We start from the raw sequence: 23,684 nt of genomic DNA, 5'->3' as shown, positions 1-23,684 counted from the left end.
GCCTCTCTTAATTCGGAACTATCAAAGGTGAACTCCTTAATTTGTTACTCGGTTTTTACTGCCCACCATTTGCGTAACCTCCAAGACCCATCACTTCGGGGGAAATAGATGGGGAAACAGTAGAAACAGTGTCAGACTTTATTTTGGGGGGCTCCAAAATCACTGCAGATGGTGACTGCAGACATGAAATTAAAAGACGCTCACTCCTTGGAAGAAAAGTTATAACCAACCTAGATAGCATATTGAAAAGCAGAGACATTACTTTGCCAGCAAAGGTCCGTCTAGTCAAGGCTATGGTTTTTCCTGTGGTCATGTATGGATGTGAGAGTTGGACTGTGAAGAAAGCTGAGAGCCGAAGAATTGATGCTTTTGAACTGTGGTGTTGGAGAAGACTCTTGAGAGTCCCTTGGACTGCAAGGAGATCCAACCAGTCCATTCTGAAGGAGATCAGCCCTGGGACATCTTTGGAGGGATTGATACTGAAGCTGAAACTCCAGTACTTTGGCCACTTCATGCGAAGAGTTGACTCATTGGAAAAGACCCTGATGCTGGGAGGGATTGGGGGCAGGAGGAGAAGGGGACGACAGAGGATGAGATGGCTGGATGGCATCATGGACTCAATGGACGCAAGTCTGAGTGAACTCTGGGAGTTGGTGATGGACAGGGAGGCCTGGCGTGCTGCGATTCATGGGGTTGTAAAGAGTCGGACACGACTGAGCAAGTGAACTGAACTGAAGACCCTCTCCATTCCTTCCTATTCAACATCACTTCTGGTTATTACTTCCTTAAGGAAATCATCTCTGTGCCACCATTACATTTACCAATTCTGAAATGTGGACACAAGCATTTGAGATTCAGGGAACTTCTAAATAATCACCTAGTACAAATTCTTCATTTCACAACTCAGAAAATAAAAAGCCAAAGAGGCTGAGTGACTTCATCTTGACAACAAAATTATTATCAGTGATTATGAAAACCTGGTTTTTGGACTTATCCTCTGAATGTTCTCCCACTTTCTCTCTAGCAAACTTCAGGAACCATGTAAAGCTCGCTCAAAAGAGAAAAAAATGTCCTCAGTTTACAACTGACTCCACAACCTCTCTAAATAAAGGCATAAAGTTTATGTTTTGTTTTATTCAACATGATGCCAAAACATATAACCAATTCAATCAACAAATAAGGGAAAAAAATCAATGAAACCAACTATTTGCCTTGGCATAGACCAGATCAAATAGATATTTTAACATATACTAGTTACCACTTTGGGAATATGCCTGTTAGAACTTATAGATTCTTAAAGAGATGGGAATACCAGACCACCTTACCTGCCTCCTGAGAAATCTGTATGCAGGACGAGAAGCAACAGTTAGAACCAGACATGGAACAACAGACTGGTTCCAAAATGGGAAAGGAGTATGCCAAGGCTGTATATTGTCACCCTGTTTATTTAACTTATATGCAGAGTACATCATGTGAAATGCCAGGCTGGAGAAAGCACAAGCTGGAATCAAGATTGCTGGGAGAAATATCAATAACCTCAGATACGCAGATGACACCACCCTTATGTCAGAAAGCAAAGAAGAACTAAAGAGCCTCTTGATCAAAGTGAAAGAGGAGATTGAAAAACTCAACATTTGAAAAACTAAGATCATGGCATCCTGTCCCATCACTTCATGGCAAAAGATGGAGAAACAATGGAAATGGTGAGAGACTTTATTTTTAGGGGCTCCAAAATCACTGTAGACGATGACTGCAGCCATGAAATTAAAAGATGCTTGCTCCTTGGAAGAAAGTGAAGAAGTGGAGCTTCCCTGATAGCTCAGTTGGTAAAGAATCTGCCTGCAATACAGGAGACCTCCAGTTCAATTCCTGAGTCAGAAAGATCCCCTGGAGAAGGCATAGGCTACCCACTCCAGTATTCTTGGGCTTCTCTTGTGGCTCAGCTGGTAAAGAATCTCCCTGCAATGTGGGAGACCTGGGTTTGATCCCTGGGTTGGCAAGATCCCCTGGAGAAGGGAAAGGCTACCCAGTGAAGTGGCTCAGTTGTGTCCGACTCTTTGCGACCGCATGGACTATAGCCTACCATGCTTCTCCATCCATGGTATTTTCCAGGCAAGAGTACTGGAGTGGGTTGCCATTTCCTTCTCCAGAGGATCTTCCTGACCCAGGGATGGAACCTGGGTCTCCCGCATTGTAGGCAGACGCTTTACTGTCTGAGCCACCAGGGAAGTCCTCCTTGGAAGAAATTGATGACCAATGTAGCATGTTAAAAAGCAGAGACATTACTTTGCCAACAAAGGCCTGTCTAATAAAAGCTATGGTTTTTCTAATAGTCATGTATGGATGTGAGAGTTGGACCATAAAGAAAGCTGAGCACCAAAGAATTGATGCTTTTGAACTGTGGTGTTGGAGAAGACTCTTGAGAGTCCCTTGGACTGCAAGGAGATCCAACCAGTTCAATCCTAAAGGGAATCAGTCCTGAACATTCCTTGGAAGGACTGATGCTGAAGCTAAAACTCCAATATTTTGGCCAGCTCATGCAAAGAACTGACTCATTGGAAAAGAAAGACCCTGATGCTGGGAAAGTCTGAAGGCAGGAGGAGAAGGGGATGACAGAGGATGAAATGGTTGGATGGCATCACCAACTCGATAGACACGAATTTGAGCAAGTTTCAGGAATTGGTGATGGACAAGGAAGCCTGGTGTGCTGTAGTCCATAGGGGTCACAAAGAGTCAGACATGACTGAGTGACTGGACTGACTGACTTGTTAGAACTTACATTGCTGATGGCCTTATTTTAGGTGGCTATCTTCTTCTTCTAACTAGATTAGAAGTCTTTTGAAAATAGAACTTTATTTTCTTCATCTTTGAATTCCCCATTGTCCTGCCAAGGTTTTCTATTCCTTTCTTCATGAATTGTGTACATAACCACTAATATACTGTATTAAAGATGCATAATTTTTTATAATGTTGAGTTTTATTATTTTTGCAATATTTCTTAAATAGCCCACTTCATTATAGTCTTATTTGCCTACTTTGTTTTATAGTGAGGTATTTTCTCATTCAATGGCATAAAAATTAAAAAGATGATTCTCAATGGTTCTGTGTTTTTATTTTATTCATATATGTCTTTGTATCACAAAAATATTTTATATCTGTGTATACCTTACATATTCAAATTCCAAAAGATGATGCTGTTATAGTGCTGCACTCAATATGCCAGCAAATTTGGAAAACTCAGCAGTGGCCACAGGACTGGAAAAGGTAAGTTTTCATTCCAATCCCAAAGAAGGGCAGTGCCAAAGAATGTTCAAACTACCATACAATTGCATTCATTTCACGTGCTAGCAAAGTAATGCTCAAAATTCTCCAAGCTAGGCTTCAACAGTGTGTGAACCGAGAACTCCCAGATGTTCACACTGGATTTAGAAAATGCAGAGGAACCAGAAATCAAATTGCTAACGCCTTTTGACTTCCCCGGTGGCTCAGATGGTAAAGCATCTGCCTACAATGCGGGAGACCCGGGTTCCATCCCTGGGTCGGGAAGGTCTCCTGGAGAAGGGGATGGAAATAGGGGCTTCTCTGGTGGCTCAGATGGTAAAGCGTCTGCCTACAATGCGGGAGACCTGGGTTCAATCCCTGGGTTGGGAAGATCTCCTGGAGAAGGAAATGGCAACCCACTCCAGTACTCTTGCTTGGAAAATCCCATGGACAGAGGAACCTGGTAGGCTACAGTCCATGGGGTTGCAAAGAGTCAGACACAACTGAGCGATTTCACTTTCACTTCCTTTCACTTTGGATCACAGAAAAAGCAAGAGAATTTCAGAAGACCATTGACTTCTGTTTCATTGACTACTCTAAAGCCTTTGACTGTGTGGATCACAACAAACTGGGGAAAATTCTTAAAGAGCTGGGAATACCAGGCAACCTTACCTGCCTCCTGCAAAACATGTAGGCAGGTCAAGAAGCAACAGTTAGAACCAGTGTGGAACAACGGACTGGTTCAAAATTGGGAAAGGAGTACATCAAGGCTGTATGTTGTCACCCTGTTTATCTAAGTTATATGCAGAGTACATCATGTGAAATGCCGGGCAAGCCAGAACCAAGATTGCTGGGAGAAATATCAATAACCTCAGATATGCAGATGACACCACCCTTATGGCAGAAAGTGAAGAGGAACCAAAGAGCCTCTTGATGAAGGTAAAAGAGAAAAAAACTGGCTTAAAACTCAATATTCAAAAAACAAAGATCATGGTAGCCAGTTCCATCACTTCATGGCAAATAGACAGGGAAACAATGGAAAGAGTGACAGACTTTATTTTATTGGGTTCCAGAATCACTGCAGATGGTGACTGCAGCCATGAAAGTAAAAGACACTTGCTTCTTGGCAGAAAAGCTATGACCAACCTAGACAGCATATTAAAAATCAGAGACATCACTTTGCCAACAAAGGTCTGTCTAGTCAAAGCTATGGTTTTTCCAGTAGCTATGTATGGATGTGAGAGTTGGACTGTGAAGAAAGCTGAGAGCCGAAGAATTTATGCTTTTGAACTGTGGTGTTGGAGAAGACTCTTGAGAGTCCCTTGGACTGCAAGGAGATCCAACCAGTCCATTCTAAAGGAAATCAGTCCTGAATATTCATTGGAAGGACTTATGACTGAAGCTGAAACTCCAATACTTCGCTCACCTGATGCGAAGCGCTGACTCATTGGAAAAGACCCTGATACTGGGAAAGATTGAAGGCAAAAAGAGAAGGGGATGACAGAGGATGAGATAGTTGTATGGTATTACCGACTCAATAGACATGAATTTGAGCAAGCTCCAGGAGACAGTAAAGGACAGGGTAGCCTGGCATGCTACAGTCCACAGGGTCGCAAAGAGTCAGATACAACTGAGTGACCGAACAACAATACTTTATATCTCCAAACACACAATATTGAGTGTAAAAAATATTTTTTCTACTTTTTATCATTTCCCCAAACTATAACCCCTCACTTCTACCAAAACACTTGAAGCTAGACTACACATATTACAGAAGACTAAAATAATCATTGTCCTTATACTGCTATAACACAAGCTAGCAAATGGTGTATTAAAAGAACCACCAGGGCTTCTCTGGTGGCTCAGTGGTAAAGAATCCACCTGACAGCGCAGGAGACAGGAGTTTAATTCAGGAAGATCCCACATGCCAAGGAGCAGCTAAGCCCACTGGCCACAACTATTGAGCCTGTGCTCTAGAGCCCAGGCATTACAAGTCCTGAGCCCACATGCCACAACTACCAAAGCCTTCATGCCTGAGAGCCCATGCTCCACAACAAGAGAACAGCATGCAAGGAGAAGCCCATCCACCACAACTAGAGAACAGCAATGAAGACTCAGCACAGCCAAAAACAGAGAAATAAGTAGAATTGTAAAAAAAAAAAAAAAGTAAAAAATAAAAACACAAGTGCAACAATAGGTTATGTATACAAAGAAATGTGTAAGTTGCAAATTAATCTAAATTCTCAAAATTTAGATTAAATTACCTAGTATGATTTTTGTTATCAAAAACCACATGACACTACAGTTGGAAAACATTTGCCCTAAATGGCCAGTTACTGAAAAAAACTTGTTGGACTTCGTTGGTGGTCCAGTGGTTAAAACTGCACTCCCACTGAAGGGGGTGTGGATTCCATCCCTGGTTGGGCAGGAGCCCACAGGCTTCTTGGCCATAGAAAAGAACCTTGCTTTTCCTGGTTTTAAACATTACTTACATTCTATTGGAACACAGAGAAAAATAACACATCTATTGCTTGGCTTTTATAAGACCTGACTAGTGCTATGCCTAAACTTTACATTTAAAAAAAATCTTCCTCTAAAGATGGTGTATAATGTGTAAAAACTGACACATTAAATCTAGATTGTGCACATAGAAATGTATATATCTAAGCTGGCTGTAGATGCATTATGAGAGTTCATTATTTATAGGCATCATAGAGTTAATCAAAGCAATCCTTTGGAATAAATGATTTATATGCTTTATAAATTCAAATTTTCATATACTGATTTTTCTTAAAGAAAAACTACACCAAAAAATGAGAAAACATATCCTACTATTATAAATGATGATCAAAACAGCATAGCCTTTTTTCTCAATCCCAAACTTTTAAAACAGTTGCATACCTAAACAAGTATTTTTTCATACAAACCTATATTCTTGCAATATCCACGGTTTTTAGTAACCTCTATTACTTGGGAATTTTTAGTTAAGAAAATACTAGGACAATGAATGACTATTTTCTATCTTAAGCTTCATTTTGTCTCTTTTTATATGCACGCCCTAGAGGTTCCAGATTCTATCCACAAAGTGATTATGATCTAGGACTGATCAGATTTGTAACAAATGTCCACTGGGATTCTTCGACCTAACATCGATGGGCGAGCCAATACACGTCTTCTAGCTCACTGAATCCTTTCACCTTACCTTAGGGACTTTCCACACTACACAGTTAGAAGCTTTCTTTCACAAATAATGAAATGAATGAAAAATGGTTTCAGAATAGAAAAACAGAAACCCAAGTCATTATATGGTATCTAAAGCTACCCTGCATCTACTATCTTAGTACCTAAACAAACATTTTAACATGTATGATAAGGGATGTTCTTCAAGGTCTTAAGTTTCATTATCTCTAATTTTATATGATTACTGACATGCATCATTTCTATTAACACTTCAATATATCCAGCCATACGATAGCATTAAACTAACAGTGACCTACAAAAGCCTAGAAACCATTATGACTTAAGTTTATCAGAAAATAAGAGCATAAAGTTAATAAAATGAAATTTCTAATAAACATAATTTTTATAAGTGTTACCAAATCAAAATGAAACTAACAGCAGTCGTGAAATCATTTATGAAATGTATTTCCCTCAAAAAATAAAAAGTGTTTCTAAAGAGAGAGAAGAAAAATTACAAAGTACAATATTTTTAAGCTACAAGCTTTACCAAAATCTGTCACCATTTATGTTACAATTCTGCTCATCAATAAGGTACTTTTTTTCAAAGAACCATTTGAAAATCAGTTATATCAACTCTTTTGTATAGAGAAGCAGCACACCTTTCAGGCAACTAGTATTAATGAGTAGACATGACTATAGAATCTCCATTTGTTTCTCTGACAAAGCTGTGGCTACTCTAGTCGCTCATTGAAATTCCATTAATCTAGTGTACCAAGGTCCAATGCGAAAATCAAAACTCCATCTAACCCTTTATCAGTTCACAATAACCTACAAGTGAACTCTGCCTGTTAGCATGCAGCAAGTTATGATTTTGCTATCAATCAGGCAGTTGGCCAATAAAAAAAAAAAAAGGCAGGCTGGAAACAGTGTGTCTGGCAGGGTTTGAAGACTTTGTTTTTGTTTTCTGTTTTCATTCCCTTTCACTTTCTATAGGGCGTCTGGACCTTGTGAGAATATGCATTATTCTCCTTGGCTGTGATTTAATTGCTACCAGCAATCAAGTCGAAGCATCACTGAAGTGTGCTTGAATTTCATTAGAAGATATAACTTATGCTACTTTCCTACAGTACCTAATAAACCATAAAGAAACCAAAACACATATGGCTTGAGGGAATAACTGGAAAATTAGGTAGCCATTTGGGAACTGAATGAACTTTTGAACCAGAGGAACAGAGAAAAAGAAATATTAAAGGAAAAGACAGACTTAGAATGCACAGAGATGTGCAGGTTTGACCTTTTCAGTACCTTGAAAATTACATTAGCATTATGAAAAATACATATCATATTTGGAGTTTATAATCCATCAAAGTTGAGATACTTTGCTTAGTGCCTACCATAAGGTAAAAGTCAAAAGGACAAAACAACAATCTGATTTGAAAAAAGGCCTTTTGGTGACCCATGCTAATTTAGTTACACTTACTGTTAAATGTATTATCATTTTATAATTAATATATCATTAGACTAAGGTCACACAATGAAGGAAAATTTATTCAGCAAAGGAAAAAGAACACATATAAAATCTAAGTTAGAGGGAGAAAAAACTAATATGATTAGATAATATTTTAAAGTGGAAATTAAAAGTTAAAGTAGTAGTTTTAAAATTAACTTATAACATCCTTAGGAGAAAATATGAAATTATAAAAACTAGCACTGTTTATATACCAAAAATGAATAATACTAGAAGTTAAAATTTCAATCTAGGAATTGCTTATATAAACACTGATGAAAATGCAATATTTAAGAAGCTAAAATGTAAATGTTACACATAAATATAATTTATTAAACAATATTCAAATATCGACAATGCTTTAATGGTAAATCTTCTTGTGCTATTAATATATTTCCTGTATATCTGGTTATGAAAACAAACATATGATAAATTATTTACCCATTAAAAAAATAATCACGTAATTGCACTATACAATAGCAATTCACTTTTCCTAACAAATCACTGGCTCTCACAGATATTTAATTGTTGGATTTCTAAGGCTGTTATTTTTTCAAGAAGGTACATAACGCTCTCTTGTACATCAAAATATTTATGCTATTTTGAGAAAGCCTGAGCATATATAATCTATGAATATATTTGTATGTGTATATATATATTTTCATAAGATAAATATTCTTCATATATGTATACATACAAACAAACTCATTTCTGTATACTTACATTTTACAGAAAAGCAAAACAAACCATTGTAATGTGTCTGAAAAATAGTTCAACTTAAACAAAAATTCATTGTTTTGCCTGAAAATATTACTTCAGTGATAAAACATTTTCTAGTAGAAATGCTTTTGAAGATATGTTAGAAAGGGTAATGCTCTGTTTCATATACTAAGTGTAACTGAAGAGAAATATGCATTAAAAAAAAATAGAACCTATAGGAGAAAGAAATTCTTTCCTTTTAAAAACAGATATTAAATGTTTGCCAAAATGTAAAATTCGACACAAAATGGATATGATTATTGTTGCTACACATTGTACAAAGTTCTGAATATAAAAAAAAGATTGTGTTGTTCTGAATCAGTGGTTAGAATGTTTATCACTTATGCATGTACTTGACTTATCCCTGTTCTGCAATAGACATAATTTTATACCTCATAAAAGCAATTTATGTTTCCAAAGGGAATAATCTGGATAACATAAAATGTGGAGTGCTCTGTTGCAGGAAGCATATTTTCATTCAGCAATTGTATTTAGAGATGGAACTGCACAGTTTGATCATCATATAGTGGCAGAAGGCATTATTCATTTCTATGTCCATGTGAAACTTTGAGTGCCACAAATTAATATGCATGGCTAATTTATCAATATGCATTCTTAATCTGTAACTATATATCACCCTCATAGGTCTCTACAGTTCAGATGCACTCGACTGGGTGGCACAACAAAGTACATGCTACGGTAAAAACAAGTTTCATAACTTTGGAGTTTTAAAAAATTACTAAGAGATAAAGAATCAATTTCATTACCATTTCATTTAATACAAAATACTATAATATTACTGTATAATATGGGATATTTTTAGATGATAATTAGAAAAATGAAAATGTATATAAAAGAAGGATTCGATGAAAACTTATCTTGATGAGAGAAGGCAATGTAGGAATAATTAATTTAATATTTTATGAACTCATTTTGTATGAAGTTTTCAGGAAAAAAGAGATCAAAAATCTTTTTCATTATTTATAAAATAAATAATACAACAAGCCATTAAGCAGCCCAATAAAATTAAGCAAGAATCTGATAATATTACATTAACCAACAAGTATACTAATAATATTTATATGATGATATGATACAAGTACTCTCCTCAAAATTCAAGAAGATTTTCTAGGAGAAGAAGGAACTACATACTTAGGAAAACCACTAGAGAGAGCTCTTCTGTTCCTTAAAAGGTTCTGGTAAAGGTAAGTTAACTGCAGCTTCTGTGTTTATCTGCTTTCTGAGAAGATCACCACATTTACATATTGCATTGTTCTGTGTTAAGAGTGTCAAGAGGTATAGTCTACGGAAAAATGTAACATACCATCAGAGGGAGCTTCATCATCTTTATCATATCTTTCTGAGGCTAATGAAATAGTGTCTGGAGGCCCAGCAAAAGGGTCATCGTATTCTTCTCCATCTTCTGCATCACCTATAAAAGAATCAGAGATAAAAGAATGGATGCACATTATAACTGAACCACTCTGCTGTACACCTGAAACTGACATAACACTGTAAATCAACTATACCCCAATATAAAATAAAAAGTAAATTTAAATAAACAGAAAAGAATAAGGGAAAAGTCTTTTATAATTTAGCCAGCTTTAAAAAGTGTTACTTTGTCAAAGAGACAAATGGTACTACTAAATTCAGTCACTTTCATGGAAGAACAAAGAAAACTTTTTGAACTAGGTAAAAACAGATGCTATTTTAATGTATATCTGTTGTAATTTAGATAAAATTAAAAGTTTTTGAAAGTCAGTATACAACTGCTTCTTTCTGTTACAAAAGGGTACAAGTTACAAAATTATTATGGTCTCTACAAACATGAATATAAACTACTAGAAACAGGTTAAAACATGGTGTGTATCCAAAACAAACAAAACCAAAATAACAATAACAGCAACCAAAAAAATCATGGCAAGTACAAGAAAAAATAATTCAGTTAATTCCATTTACCTACTCAATAACTGGAAAAATGATGATGAGAAATTGATAAATTAAAGCCATATGAACATTTTACATTTTCAGTAAAAACCACACAATTACATTTGAGCAGATTAAAGATACTCAGTTGCATTTTTAAGAGCAGGAATCTTTTACAGAAAAACTGCTTTAAAATCCATATAAACCTTTAAATTCAGACAAGGTGATTTACAAACTAGACACTTTCAATTTTTCATTCAGTGATATGCTATTTTTTTATATTCTAGCTAGGTTTCTAGATGATTTCCAAACCTCAGGCTGATTGGGTGAAGTCATTTAATCTCCACAATAAAATCATGTGGTTTGAGTTTTTCATATACTCATTTAGAATAATTTTTTAAAAGAGTGATTCAATCATTTACTATACACTAGCCATACCTAATCACTCATTCTTCATCCCTATTCAACAAGAAAGAAAATAGTATGCTTAATACCATATCAATGATTTGTTAACAATTCAAGCTACTTGTTAGAAATTCAAGAGAAAACCTAAAAACCAACCCTCGAGTGCCTACAGTATCACTTTTTAGATCACAGTTGCTGGGCAGATCCAGATTAAAGCTACTGGGCTCTCCAAAATCATGTCTGTATTCTCCGACATCCCTCTGATGAGTTACACCCTACTTTCACCATGTTTTGGTAGAGAAAATAGCCTCTTTCAAGACAATACTTTCAAAATAATAAAAATCAATATTCGTATCTATTTTCTTAAAATTCTGACATTTTATCAACATATATCATCCCTACCCTGAAAGTAAAGATAAGGACATCTCTCACCAAGACAATAAGAGCAGACTACAGAGATGACTGCCTTATTGTCTTTAGTGATTACACCATTACGTGCACATACATGGTGATGCTTCTTTCCCAATTAAAATTCCAAGAAACATGTACAAATACTGCTCTTTCTTCAGATCTTAATTTATCTTTCTTTCAAGATGATCAAAGTACTTCTCAGAACATTCAGTGATCCTTTATAATATTTCTCTTATGGAATGAAGAGTGGTCTGATTTAAAATATGAGGTAAAATAGAACCTCATAAAATTCTAGTAAAAATATGTTTGAACGTGAAATGATAACTCATGGAATACACAGTTGTAAAGATCACAAAATTCTCAACTGTTCAGGATTATTAGCGTATCCTTCTATTCCTAACAAAGTAAGAATTTTTATGTTATACATTTTCTAAGGTATTTCATATCATAAACTATAAATCTTGCTGTGAAAAAAAATATTAGGACATTTCAACCACATCACCATAACTTAGCAGTTAGCACATTACACTATTAAGAATATATAAATATGACAATAAAGCTAATGATTCATGGAAAGAATCTTTTTAAAAATTCAGATGCTCAGGCTTAAATCTATTAAATTCTATGTGGAAATAAGCAAAAAATTTTAAGTTTTAAAAAATCAGAATTAGTTTATTATCCTTGGATAATATCCATTGTATATTTTGTGTATATATCCATATATGTACACAAACACATACACAGCAAAAAGATTACTATTAAAGCTATAAATACAATAATATTTAATATAAGGGAAGAATATTCTACACAAATGAGTCACTGACATGTTAAAGACTTCTATAGGTTTTATTTTTGTTTTTGTGGTTTTTTTTTTAGAACAGTTTTTGGATTGTAAAGTGACATTATCTTCAATTTCCCCATTCTAAGAACTGCAGCTCATCTCATAGGTTGGTTTTTTTAATTACTACGACATGTATACTTATCTAAGACAAAAATACATTACATACTGCTATTGGCCTTATTTCTTCCCTCCCAGCCCCCTTCCCCCCTATTTTAAGCTTCCCTTGAATTTAATTCAGAAAGTAAAGATGAATCTCTGTGGTATCTGTACAGGGTTATTCCCTCTTTAACTTGCATGCAGTTGAAAAGATATATCATTTTTCAAAATGGACTTCATGTTACTGTTCTTCCAGTGATGATGCACCCCTTTTCCCTGACTCTCTAATTTTTTTTAACTCAACAAAGAACAGCTATATTATAAGGGGCCTTAATTGAACACAGGGGTCGCTGTTGAGTAGTACAAAGCATTTTTTCTCCCCAGGGGCTGAGTACTTGCAGCTAACCTACAAAGACTTCGATAAATTAAAAGGAAAATGTTCAACTTGTGTTTGTGTAATAGAAAACTGAACTCCAAAGCAACAATGAGCATCAGGTAAACATATCCAATACAATTTACAGACATAATTGAAAGCATTACAGCTAATCAGACATCTAAAAGAAAAGCTTGCTCAAATGAAATGTCTACAGAATCATTAGTTGGCAGCCATTCTATTACAATCACACATAATGTCAGTGGTGCCTTGAGCCTGTGCCAATGACAACAGCATAAATTTTGCATCTCATTTCTATGGTCATAAAATTAATGATCAGTTTAAAAATACTTCTTTGTAAAAGTTATTGCGCAAAGAAAAGACATGAATGTGTCCCTGTTATGTACTCAGAAGGATAATTATAGGGTTGTTGCTCATTAATACTGTTTCTTGTTTCCCTAGAAAAGCATTTGATTTATCCCACAACTTTCAAAAGTTTAATTAACGATACAAAGTTAACAATCTAAAAGACAATGATCCAAGACGTCTCATCCTACAATTTCATTGGTGAGTTAAACAACACAGCAAAATCAGGGCTTAATCGTACCACAGCAACATATTTCTTTGGAAAACATTTTTAAATTTTTAATAGTTGGTTTCAAATTACTATTACCCCTTCTTTTTAATATAGCTCCATGATCAATTAATGTTTTCCTAAATGCCTAGAGATAAAAGCCCATGAACAGTCATGATCTCTCCCACCACGAAAGGTGATTTAACCAATCTACAGCTTGTTTTAGCAAATATACTCCTGTTTTAGATGTAATCAGGTAAACATTAAACTAAATAACATATCTAAAATTCAGATGATAACCATTCCCTTTCATAGAAAATGAAAAACAACATGGTGGGGGAAATTACTTGAATGAAAAATATTAATTTCTAATTTTCTATTTAGTTCATGTGTCCAAAATAATTTCTCAAGTAATAATACATAGCTAAATAGACATAATTAAGCATTTAACTTGTCACTTCTTAAGGGAATCTGTAGTTTAATTCTTGAAAATTTGGAAGATTTGATTCACCACAAGTAAGATTCACTCCACAACTCTCCTACCACACAAGGGCTAATTTATAACATGCAAATATGAGGCAGTTTTAAAGGAAGGGTACCATTCCTTAAGCACTACCTTTGAAATACACTTCTACTGCTATAGGCCCCCAAACTCAAATATGCTTAACACATTTGTATAAGGCCAGAGATGGGGTGGAAGAGCTGCAAGATATTTGTGCAGATTTCACTGGGGAGCTAACTTTCAACAGAACATATACTATGTTAGGAAGGGTAAAAGTAAGGAAATTTAACATGATCCAAAATGACTCTTCTGCTGTTCTCAAGGATTCCATCAGAACCAACTAAAATGGGTCCCTTCTTACCTAACTGCCTTGTTACTCAAAGAAGCAGTTTAGTCTATTAATAAACAATAATACCAATGAGGTCAAAGAAAGTTGCTTTCTCAGTAAATCTATTCATATTCAACATCAATGGAGTTTTAGGACAAAATCCACTAAAAAGTTTTAATTTAAAGAAAAATATTTTAAAGGAGAAAATGATTTTTTAGTTATAACATCTAAAGGGAATTGAAAACAATATATTCACATTTTTTAAAGCTGTTGACATCAATATTGGAAAAATTTCTCTTGAAAATATTTGTCTCATGTTAATAATGCATGCCCTTCTTTTAGTAATTTATGGTTTCCCTGAAATTTATTTAAAGATTGAATTATCAATCAAGATTTACTAAATCTTCTTGATAATGAAGTTGAATCTAAGAGTACACATTAATACAACATTGAACACTATGTGCCATGCATAGCTATCGTCACATTATCTTAATCATTCTGTAAAGAAAATAATAATACCAAAATCATCACTGGAGTAAAACAAGCCTGATATAAGGACAAGATACAACCACAAGTAAAACTTTTTTATTATATACCTAATATGTATTAGAAAATTCTATTTTATACTCAGTCAACAACACTGTTTACTCAAGTAGTAACGTATTTCAAGTGACATTTAAGAGTGCTATGACCTTGTCATGTGACAGAAAACAAATTCTAAAACAATCACAATTCTAAAATTAACATAATTCTAGGGCATGAAGCCTATATTTAGGAGTATACTTTATATTACACGGCTATATTGCAACAAAGAATAAAGAACTATGGTTAGATAGTTATGTCATGGACAATATCTAAAGGTTATAAGAAGAGATGTGAGAGGAAAGCAAGGAAGGATGACAGACATCTGTGTACATTAGAGAAAGTAACAAATCATTTATTCAAGATGAATAAAGTAAATTAATTCACTTTATTTAAGAATGTTCTTCCAAGTCCTTTTTTCTCCCAATATTATTAAAATGGTACTTAACCATCATGTAAAAAACAGTACGTGAAACAAATAGGAGTATAAAGGTAGAAAAGGAGGAAAACAGCCTCTGGTCACTTCACTGTGACCCCATATTGACCTGAGAGAGAGGAAACAGCCAAAAGGAATTCTGCCCAGGTCTCCTTGGATAAAGACAATCCAAAAACCCCAAGAAGAAAATGTAAGGAAAAAGAAAAGCAGCATTATCAAAATATACTTAGATGAACTAAATTTATTCAATACAGAGATCTATTAATAAATTCTTATTTTTAAAAAAAGATGCATTTTGAACAACTGCTTATTCAACAACTAAGCCTGTACTAACATCCCTTTAATATTTCTAACAAACGACACGAGTAGTCTTTTTAGAACAGCTGAATTATACTTTAAGGGTAGAATGGCATAAAATTACTTAGCTTCTCATATTTCTCCAAGGTATAGATCTAATTTATCCACAGGCTTACTTTTGAGCAGGCACTCTTGGTGATTAGTTAACTCAATACAGCAGTATTGAACTACAAATGACTTATTCAGAGGAAAATGATTATGGGGAATCTCTGAATTCTGTGTTATTTGAACTCGTATTCTAGGCTCATTTTTCAATTTTTATCAAATACTATATAAACCTCCGTTCTCTTTAGAGACAAAGAATGTATCTCAGTAATGTAATTTTAATATCCACACACCTGAACAAGTCCTAAACGAGAATACCAAAGGGAAAATTCCTATCCCATTATTGAATCATATGCAATTCTGCAATGACTTTATACTCTCACATTTTCTTAGCTTAAAAATGTTTAATGTACAAATAATGAAGTCACAATGAGAGTCCAAAAGTCACTAGAACAAAACGTGTGTTTTAAGAAAAAAAGCAGAATCTGATATGTAATATTACCCTATAAACGGTGCTTTGTATAAAAGTTATCATAATTAAAATGCATAAATGCATTATTTCTATACTCAACTAAGCAAAATGCAACACGATTAAACCCACAGTTTAGGATTCATTGTAGAGTACAAATAAGTAGGCATTTGTGGAGAGAAGAAGTTTCCTGTTCTTCCCTTTACTTAATAATGTCTAAAAATTTAACATGGAAAAAAAACTTTTATTTCCTCCAATCACAACAATCTTAATGACAATGTGAAAAGAAACTGTGGCTTCCTTTTAACTGTTTGATTTTAGGTTTGTCTGCTTAAGTACTTGGTTTATTGAAACTGTCATTACTCTCTCACTCATCAGTTAGCAGAGATATGAGTTACTCTGTGGTATCTGCTAACTAACCCCAGTTAGAAGATGCCACACTGCTCCTCCCAAACCCAGAGCCTAGCTCCACATAGTTAACTGACCTCATGTTTTGACCCTCATACCAGCATCCACAGGCTTCAGGTCATGACCCACGAATTAGCATCATGGAAGTAAGGGCCAAACCAAGTTTCTCTTACAGAACTGAAGATGTCAAAGGTAGAGACATCCTACGCCTTTCTAAACTTGGTTTTCAGTACATTCAGCAGCTGTCTCTCAAATCTAAAGGAAGACAATCAGCTTACCAGCACTCTCACATATTTCCAAAAAAGGAAACTGAATTACCTTCTTTGAAAATGTCTACTGCATACGTTTATTCATCTCAAAAGAAACATAAGAATAATAAAAACTAGCATGTGAAACAGATTTTACTCACGTTCTCAAACAAAAATTGATAAGTTTTCAAAACAATTGTCCTTTAGAAATGTCAGCTATGAGCACTCAGCCACAGGCCCTCCTGCTCCCATCACCACTATAAAGTAATCCTTACAGGATTAAATGGCTTTGGGTTGATATCTTCCCTCTGCCTCATCAAAGTCTTCCATGTATAACTGAAGGTATATACCTTTCTTAACAAATTTCTGCCACAGTGAACCCTAAGAACCACAAAACCTAAGAATGTTAAACACAGATTTCTGTATCAAGGGACTATGCAGGGTTGATTCTAGATAAGCTTTTTAATTTTATTCTCAGCAGGGGGAGCTAGCACTCTCATCTTGAAAGTCTAGGTATACAACATGGAAATTTAAATTTTGATTCCAACTATCAAATTTCAGCATGTGTCAGATTTTCCTATTGAAAATCTCTGCAAGGGAAAAAAAATGACAGGTTTCACAAAACTTGAAAATTTACCTTTGTCTTGAGATTCCTGAAGATAACTGTAAAAGAAAGCAATAATATTATATTTTAAAAAAAGGTTAACAAATCAAAACAAGATCTAATCAGTGGCAGTGATTCAAATCTATTTTAAAATCTATACTATGAATATATATTTAAAGAAAAAAAACTACTTCCTATCTTGAAATGGTAATTCTAAAAGGCTAGTGAATTTATACTAAAAATATTTTTAAAGACTCAAGTTATAGTAGTAAAATTAGAATATATTGTTAATATATACGACTTAAATTACATTTATTCATTTGAGTATCTGGAGGTATTTTCCATATTCATGTTAAAATTTTCAACCTACCTAAACCTTATCTGTGAAACCAAATATTTTCTCAAATAATCAAAATGAACACTTGGATTTTGCAAAAATACTTAGAAAAATAGATAATCAAGAGCCTTCACAAAATAGGGTATTATGATAAGCATGTCTGTTTTTAAATATTATTATAGTAGAAATATAGCTTGTCCTTTAAAATACTTCAATTAGATTAGAATCTAAAAAATTTAATTCCACAATTATCAGTCCTTCATTAAAATGTTAATTACATTTATTCTACGTAAGAAAAAAGTAATAAAAGGCAAGTAAGTGACTTACATAGACTTTACATCTTTTATCTTCTTAACAAGGGAGTCTCTCTTTTCCTTTGCTTTCTTGGATAAATTTTCCCCTCTCAGTATGTCTGCTACAAATGTTTCAACATCTAAACCATGAAATATAAGAAAAAGGACGCAAATTATAGGAAAGAATCATTTTTTTGTGAAGACAAATAGGATAATGATTGTTTCTACCCATAAGTGTTAATATCTGTACAATCTGTTACAGTTATTTATCAGTCCAAAGCATAACAGTTGAAGTATGCTTCAAACACTAAATTGGACAAATCTGTTCGCCACTTAGCTAATAAAATGTGTATGTTCTACTTATGCTTAGCACAGCCAATGCTATTTGAAAGTTTGGCATCATTAAACCAGGAAGAAACATGCAAGTTTTAATAAACTATGGTGCCCCATAAACAAATTCTCTTGTATAAAAGCAAGCACAGAGTTTACATGCATATGTTACTATCATTTTATAGTATTTTGTAAGTTCCTGTATGAACAGGTCATTCACAATATTATATCAATAAAAGCTAATGTCTCTGGCAAAGGCTGCTTTTCCCAGTGTAATCAATTTTCAGTCATATGTCATGCTTAACCACTTTAAAGGGAAAAAAAAAAAACCCTTATTCTAGCCAAGATTTCCAAATCAAACCCTCCTCTTAGGTTCCTACCTGCCCCACCCACTCTGGCCAGCTATTCTCAAATAAAAAAGATAATCAGTTGCGTGGTTTTGTGTGCTCCTGCATCCTGTCTTGGCATTACTACCTGGAAATACTTCTTTAAATAAAGGAAAAAGTGGCAAAATAGATTTATCCACTATTTTTTTTTATTTATTTATTTTAATTGGAGGCTAATTACTATTTTAAAATATAGTAACCAAGAGAAAAGATTTCTATGGCCTCATGCAACATTTTCACATAGCCTTCTTTTTTTAATTTAATAAACTTTTACGCTGCTTTCTAATTCTAATATGCAATGCCATCAAATTCTTACTGGTTTGATTTTATAATGGCCTTACTCTTATTGTTCATGAAATACTGTACAACTTTATGATCAGAATTTCAAATGAGATATTTAATATAGAGGATACCATTAAAATTTTTTCAGTAGGTATGCCTATAAACCACCCATATTTCATATTGAAGAGATGTGTATATGTTCTATTTTCTTTTTATTTAACTAATTTGTCTCCTAACTCACACTGATAAAAAGATGTTATCAAAACATAAAACAATATTATATTTAGTCAATTCAAAGCAGTATAACAAATTGTCTTTCAACCGTACTTATAATTAGCAAGTTAAAACCTAGTATTTGAAATAGATGTTACAATTGATTTTAAATTCTTGATTACAAAAGACCTTGATCCAATGAGCAAAGCTGATTAAACTGTTATTCTACACACTCGTAATAAATTATGTAAAGGTGAGTTTTCAATAAATCAATGACAAGTGAAATAATTAAAATTTAGTCTTGGAATAATTTTTTTTAAATAGCTCTCTGGTTTGAAGTCCATTACTGACATGTTAAAAGTTAAGTGTCTATAAAAACAAAAGCAAAATGTCACAGCTTCTCTTTCCTTGAGCTGTCCATGTTTTGAGGAGGGGGACACAGAGACGTAATCCAGTACCAGTGCAAATTAGACCCACACCTTTAAATGAGTTCAAAACAACCAGACTTATAAAAGAGCACTCTCTTCCCAACTCTGAATTTTGTACCCAGAGGAGTGAGCAACCTCTGGACATTCAGATTATTAGCTGAAATGGAAAAAAATCATTGGTGCCTCTGAGATGACTCCAATAAATCTACTAAGAAAGTGAAGTAAGAGGAGTAGCACCTCTTACTCCAAGTACACTCAGTACTCGGGAGAATCACTGACATAATGACTGGTAAATAGTGTGCTTAATTTAACTTTCACTCAGTATTTGTCTTTAATTTCCTCATCCACACGAGTATTTAATTGCCTATTTTACATTTTCATTATACAACCCAAGTTTAAACAAACGGGATGTATTTTCTATCTCCGGAAGCAATAACAGAACAAAGTGCAGCCCAAGAGTTATTCCTTTACAAGGTCTTTTCAGTTCTATAAAAACTCAGAAAACAAAAAGCTGTAACGTTCTATATAGTGTTTCTTAACAGTGCCAAAAAATTTTTTTAATTATTGAGGCTATGCTATTTTATGAGGAAATACTTGTTGAAAGAGTGTGAGAGTACAGGAAGAACATGCCTCGTTTATTTTCTTAGGGGGAGGCGATTCAGAGATTGCTCAAGAGGAAAATTCTGTATTTTTAGAGTAGTCAATGTATTTATTCCTAACCTTATGCCAGAAAAACGGTTTACGGCAACAAAAAAAGATTTAATAAACATTGATTTTTTTAAGATTACTTCACAAAGGAGATATGAAAAGCATAGAACCTGCTTTGGTTTTTTTGCCCCCCCCCCTTTTTTTCTACTTTTTTTTTTAACCAAGTAAGAACTTCAAAGTGGAAGTGATTCCTGCAATAGTCTTAGTTTGTTGGTGCCCACAAACTCAACTGGTCTTCAAGTTTTTGAAAACAATTTTTTTTTCTTTCTGAAAATCCAAACAGTGCCCATGTATTTTGAAATCGAACTAAACCAGCCTCTCGAAGACAGAGGCGACCCCGTGGACGTGCTCACGGCCTTCGCCGACCACCGACCCGCTCCCACAGCGCAAAGACAGAATGGGTGCTGAGAAGTTACTCCGGCTTCACCATGAGATGCTTGAGCTCCGCAGTCCGAGACACTGGGAATGTTAAGCCCCAGGGTTCCCGTCATCAGAGCTGGGAGCAGAGAGCGCTGGTTTGGGGCAGCGCTCTCGCTAGACAAATGGGACTGGATCTGTGACTTTGTAGCTCAGAGCCAGGGTTGTATTTCAAAAGCCAGCAATAAAAGTCCTAAGCGAATCAAGCACTTCTCTGGCAGGTTGGAAGAGATCTGAAGCTTTTTATTGTGCTCCGAATAGCCTTGCAAACGGTAAACTAGCAACCCCTCTCCTGCCTTCCTTTAGGGGTCGTGTCCCTCTGTTAATATGTAGATTTCACCGACTCCAGACTGCCTGTAATTCGGGGAACAGCCGTAATTCGATTACAAGAAAAGGTCAGCCTGCGTCTTCGCTGGCCTATTGGCCTGGTGAGTTCGACAGAATGAATTCCCCATTCGCAGAGGAGGAAATCTTGGCTCATTCGCGTACTCTGCGGGAGAGGAGAAGCTTAGGTACCCACCCGGCCACATGGAGAAAGCGCAGTTCCGGCGCCCACTAAACACCGGGTCAACCCCTATCGCCGCTCTGCGCAATCACCTAGACCGCAGGTCAGCGCCGCCTGCATATAACCCCATCTCCATCCGCTTCTGTCCCCAAGTCATCATCAAGGAAAAAGTTACTCAGCGAATACAAATGTGGTGGTGATTTTTGGTCCTGTTATACCTTAACACCGTCAAGACTAAACCTGATCTCCTAGTATAACTAAAGATACGGGGGAGAGGGCCGCTGAAAATAATCTGATTTGCGACTGCTCTGTAGATAAATGTTAAGGTCTGAAAACAGAATTAAAAGATGAAATCATGTCTTGGCTCAGCAACCCTGAAACAGTTTAAGTAAGAAACCTCTCAATAATCATCTCAATCTCTAACAGGCAAATACTTAACACACATCAAATACTTAACATATACCAAACCATGGTACTCCAATTTTCCTTTTTTTTTTTCTTTCTTTTCTTGTACATACGACCCCCTAGAAAAACTGCCACGCATCTCCCCATAGAGCCCCAGAGTCTAGGACAGGCATCTAATACACACACACTAACAGTTTACTACCAATTTCCATACTGATTACAGAGTGAAAAAGTGAAACCAAACGAGGCTGTAACAGTTTTTAAATTCTTACAAACTATAAACTGTCAACTTCTCCAAGCTGACTACATAGCATAGGTTCCTACTCTTAAACAAAGCCAGGGTTTGACCACTTGCCTTCACATCCTCCACCAGCAAACAGCCTGGAATGACTTCCAGACTGGCGAGTGTAAACAAGTCACAGAGGTAACACCTGGTGTGTCTTCTGCCTAGTCCCCCTAGTCAACCAATACTTCACCTCCCTGGGCAGGCATGCAAGTGCGCACACACACACACACACACACACACACACACCCTCTGTGATGGCCTGAACTGTATAGAAAAGAGAGGCAAGAATTAGAGTGAATCCACCACCATGTGCTCAGCCCCGTATCAACAAAACGAGTGTGAAACCAATCAAACCATACCCCCATGCCCCAGATGGCTTCACTACTTAATTCCACAACTTTCTCTACTTTATGAATTGGGCCAAGTTCCACTTAGTATTCACTGAAGTGCTATCACTAAACTTAATGTGCTAAGAATCCCAGCCTAGAATTGAAGTTGGCACCAAAACAAAAAGAGAAGCTTTTCATCTCTGGTAAAGAAGGGTATGGTCTCACCAAACACACACTGGTAAAAACATAAAATCTGTTAAACTGGGTACATGTAGACCAATTAAGCTCAATGCCCAAAGTTGGGAAATGGCTCATTGAAAAGTTATTGATTTGTCTAATAAGTGTCTTTCTCTTGATTACCCAAGCACTTTTATAGGTCATGGTTGAACTGTGGACTTTTCAAACATGGAAAAAGGGACATGAGCAAGCACAAGAAGTTCTCACAGTATAAGTAAAATATACCTGAGTCTTACCATCCATTCATCTGACAAAATTTTCAAAATTGGCTTTGGAGGCTAAATGATTTATTTTGATAGAAAACTGGACTGCTGAAGAATAGAGATGAACATTTTTCGCTTCTAAAAGATGACTCTTGATAAATAGCACTTTAAAATGATCAAAATCTTACTTTCAAAGAAGCCACAGTGCTTCTATATTACACTATATTCACTGTTAGGTAGCATTATTGTAATGTGTTCACCATGTGATTGAAAAAGAAATGTAAACTCAGTGGAATGAAAAAGATAGACTTGGTTTTAATTGAAAAGGACAAACTAAGTGAATAATGAGTATATAAAAACTAGCCTATGCCACTTTTATCACCCATATATGACACTTAATCTTATATTTATGAGAGAACTGAACTGTGTTTCAAATCACCAGAGGCTCTTCTTACTCTTCTTTCCACCTTCTTTCCAGTAATGCTGGATAAAGTAGAGCTAAACTCATTTAGAAATTTTTTAATTTTTATACTTCTCCTTTTTAGTATATTTAAATTTCTTTTTAAAAGAAAACCAGTGATAATTTGGATTGAGTAACTATAAAATTACACATACAAGCATACTATCAAGAGCTTTGTTTAGTAATCTGAGATGAAAATACTTTAAAAGGAAAGTCTTGGGGGAAAAAAAGCCAATCAAAAATTCCTGCCAAGAAAAAGTAGGATATTGTATGCTTAACATGGGCAAATAATTCTCCTAACATCACATCTTAAGTCATCTATGGTATCTGACCCATATAAGAAACTTATCAGTTTCTCGTCCCTTGATTTACAAACATATATTCCTACTTCTAGAAGAGAAAATCTTAGAAGTGTCATGGACTGATTTCACTGTAAGATCAAATGTTCTCCTATCAACTTTAAACTCATTAGTTATTACTGTCAAAATGGGGCAGGCTTGTTCTTGCTCTATAGGAAAAAACAGGTGCTAAGGAAGTAGGTGACCATTGGTGA

The 23,684-nt window shown here is 35.2% G+C and overlaps 1 protein-coding gene across 1 annotated transcript in view; it reads right to left on the bottom strand.

The window, feature by feature from the left end:
* Positions 1–23,684, bottom strand: part of SKAP2 (src kinase associated phosphoprotein 2) — a 168,638-nt gene that overhangs the window by 138,897 nt on the left and 6,057 nt on the right. The window contains exons 2-4 of the mRNA XM_069588141.1: positions 17,977–18,082; positions 17,346–17,371; positions 10,032–10,139 (exon numbers count right to left, since the gene is read on the bottom strand). Coding sequence (XP_069444242.1) covers positions 10,032–10,139; positions 17,346–17,371; positions 17,977–18,082 — 240 coding nt within the window. The remainder of the gene's footprint in view (positions 1–10,031; positions 10,140–17,345; positions 17,372–17,976; positions 18,083–23,684) is intronic.

This window comes from Ovis canadensis, chromosome 4 (assembly GCF_042477335.2).
Source record: "Ovis canadensis isolate MfBH-ARS-UI-01 breed Bighorn chromosome 4, ARS-UI_OviCan_v2, whole genome shotgun sequence".
NCBI classification, from domain to species: domain Eukaryota; kingdom Metazoa; phylum Chordata; class Mammalia; order Artiodactyla; family Bovidae; genus Ovis; species Ovis canadensis.
Note: the sequence above shows the minus strand (reverse complement) of the source record. Positions and strands in the feature narration are given on the sequence as shown.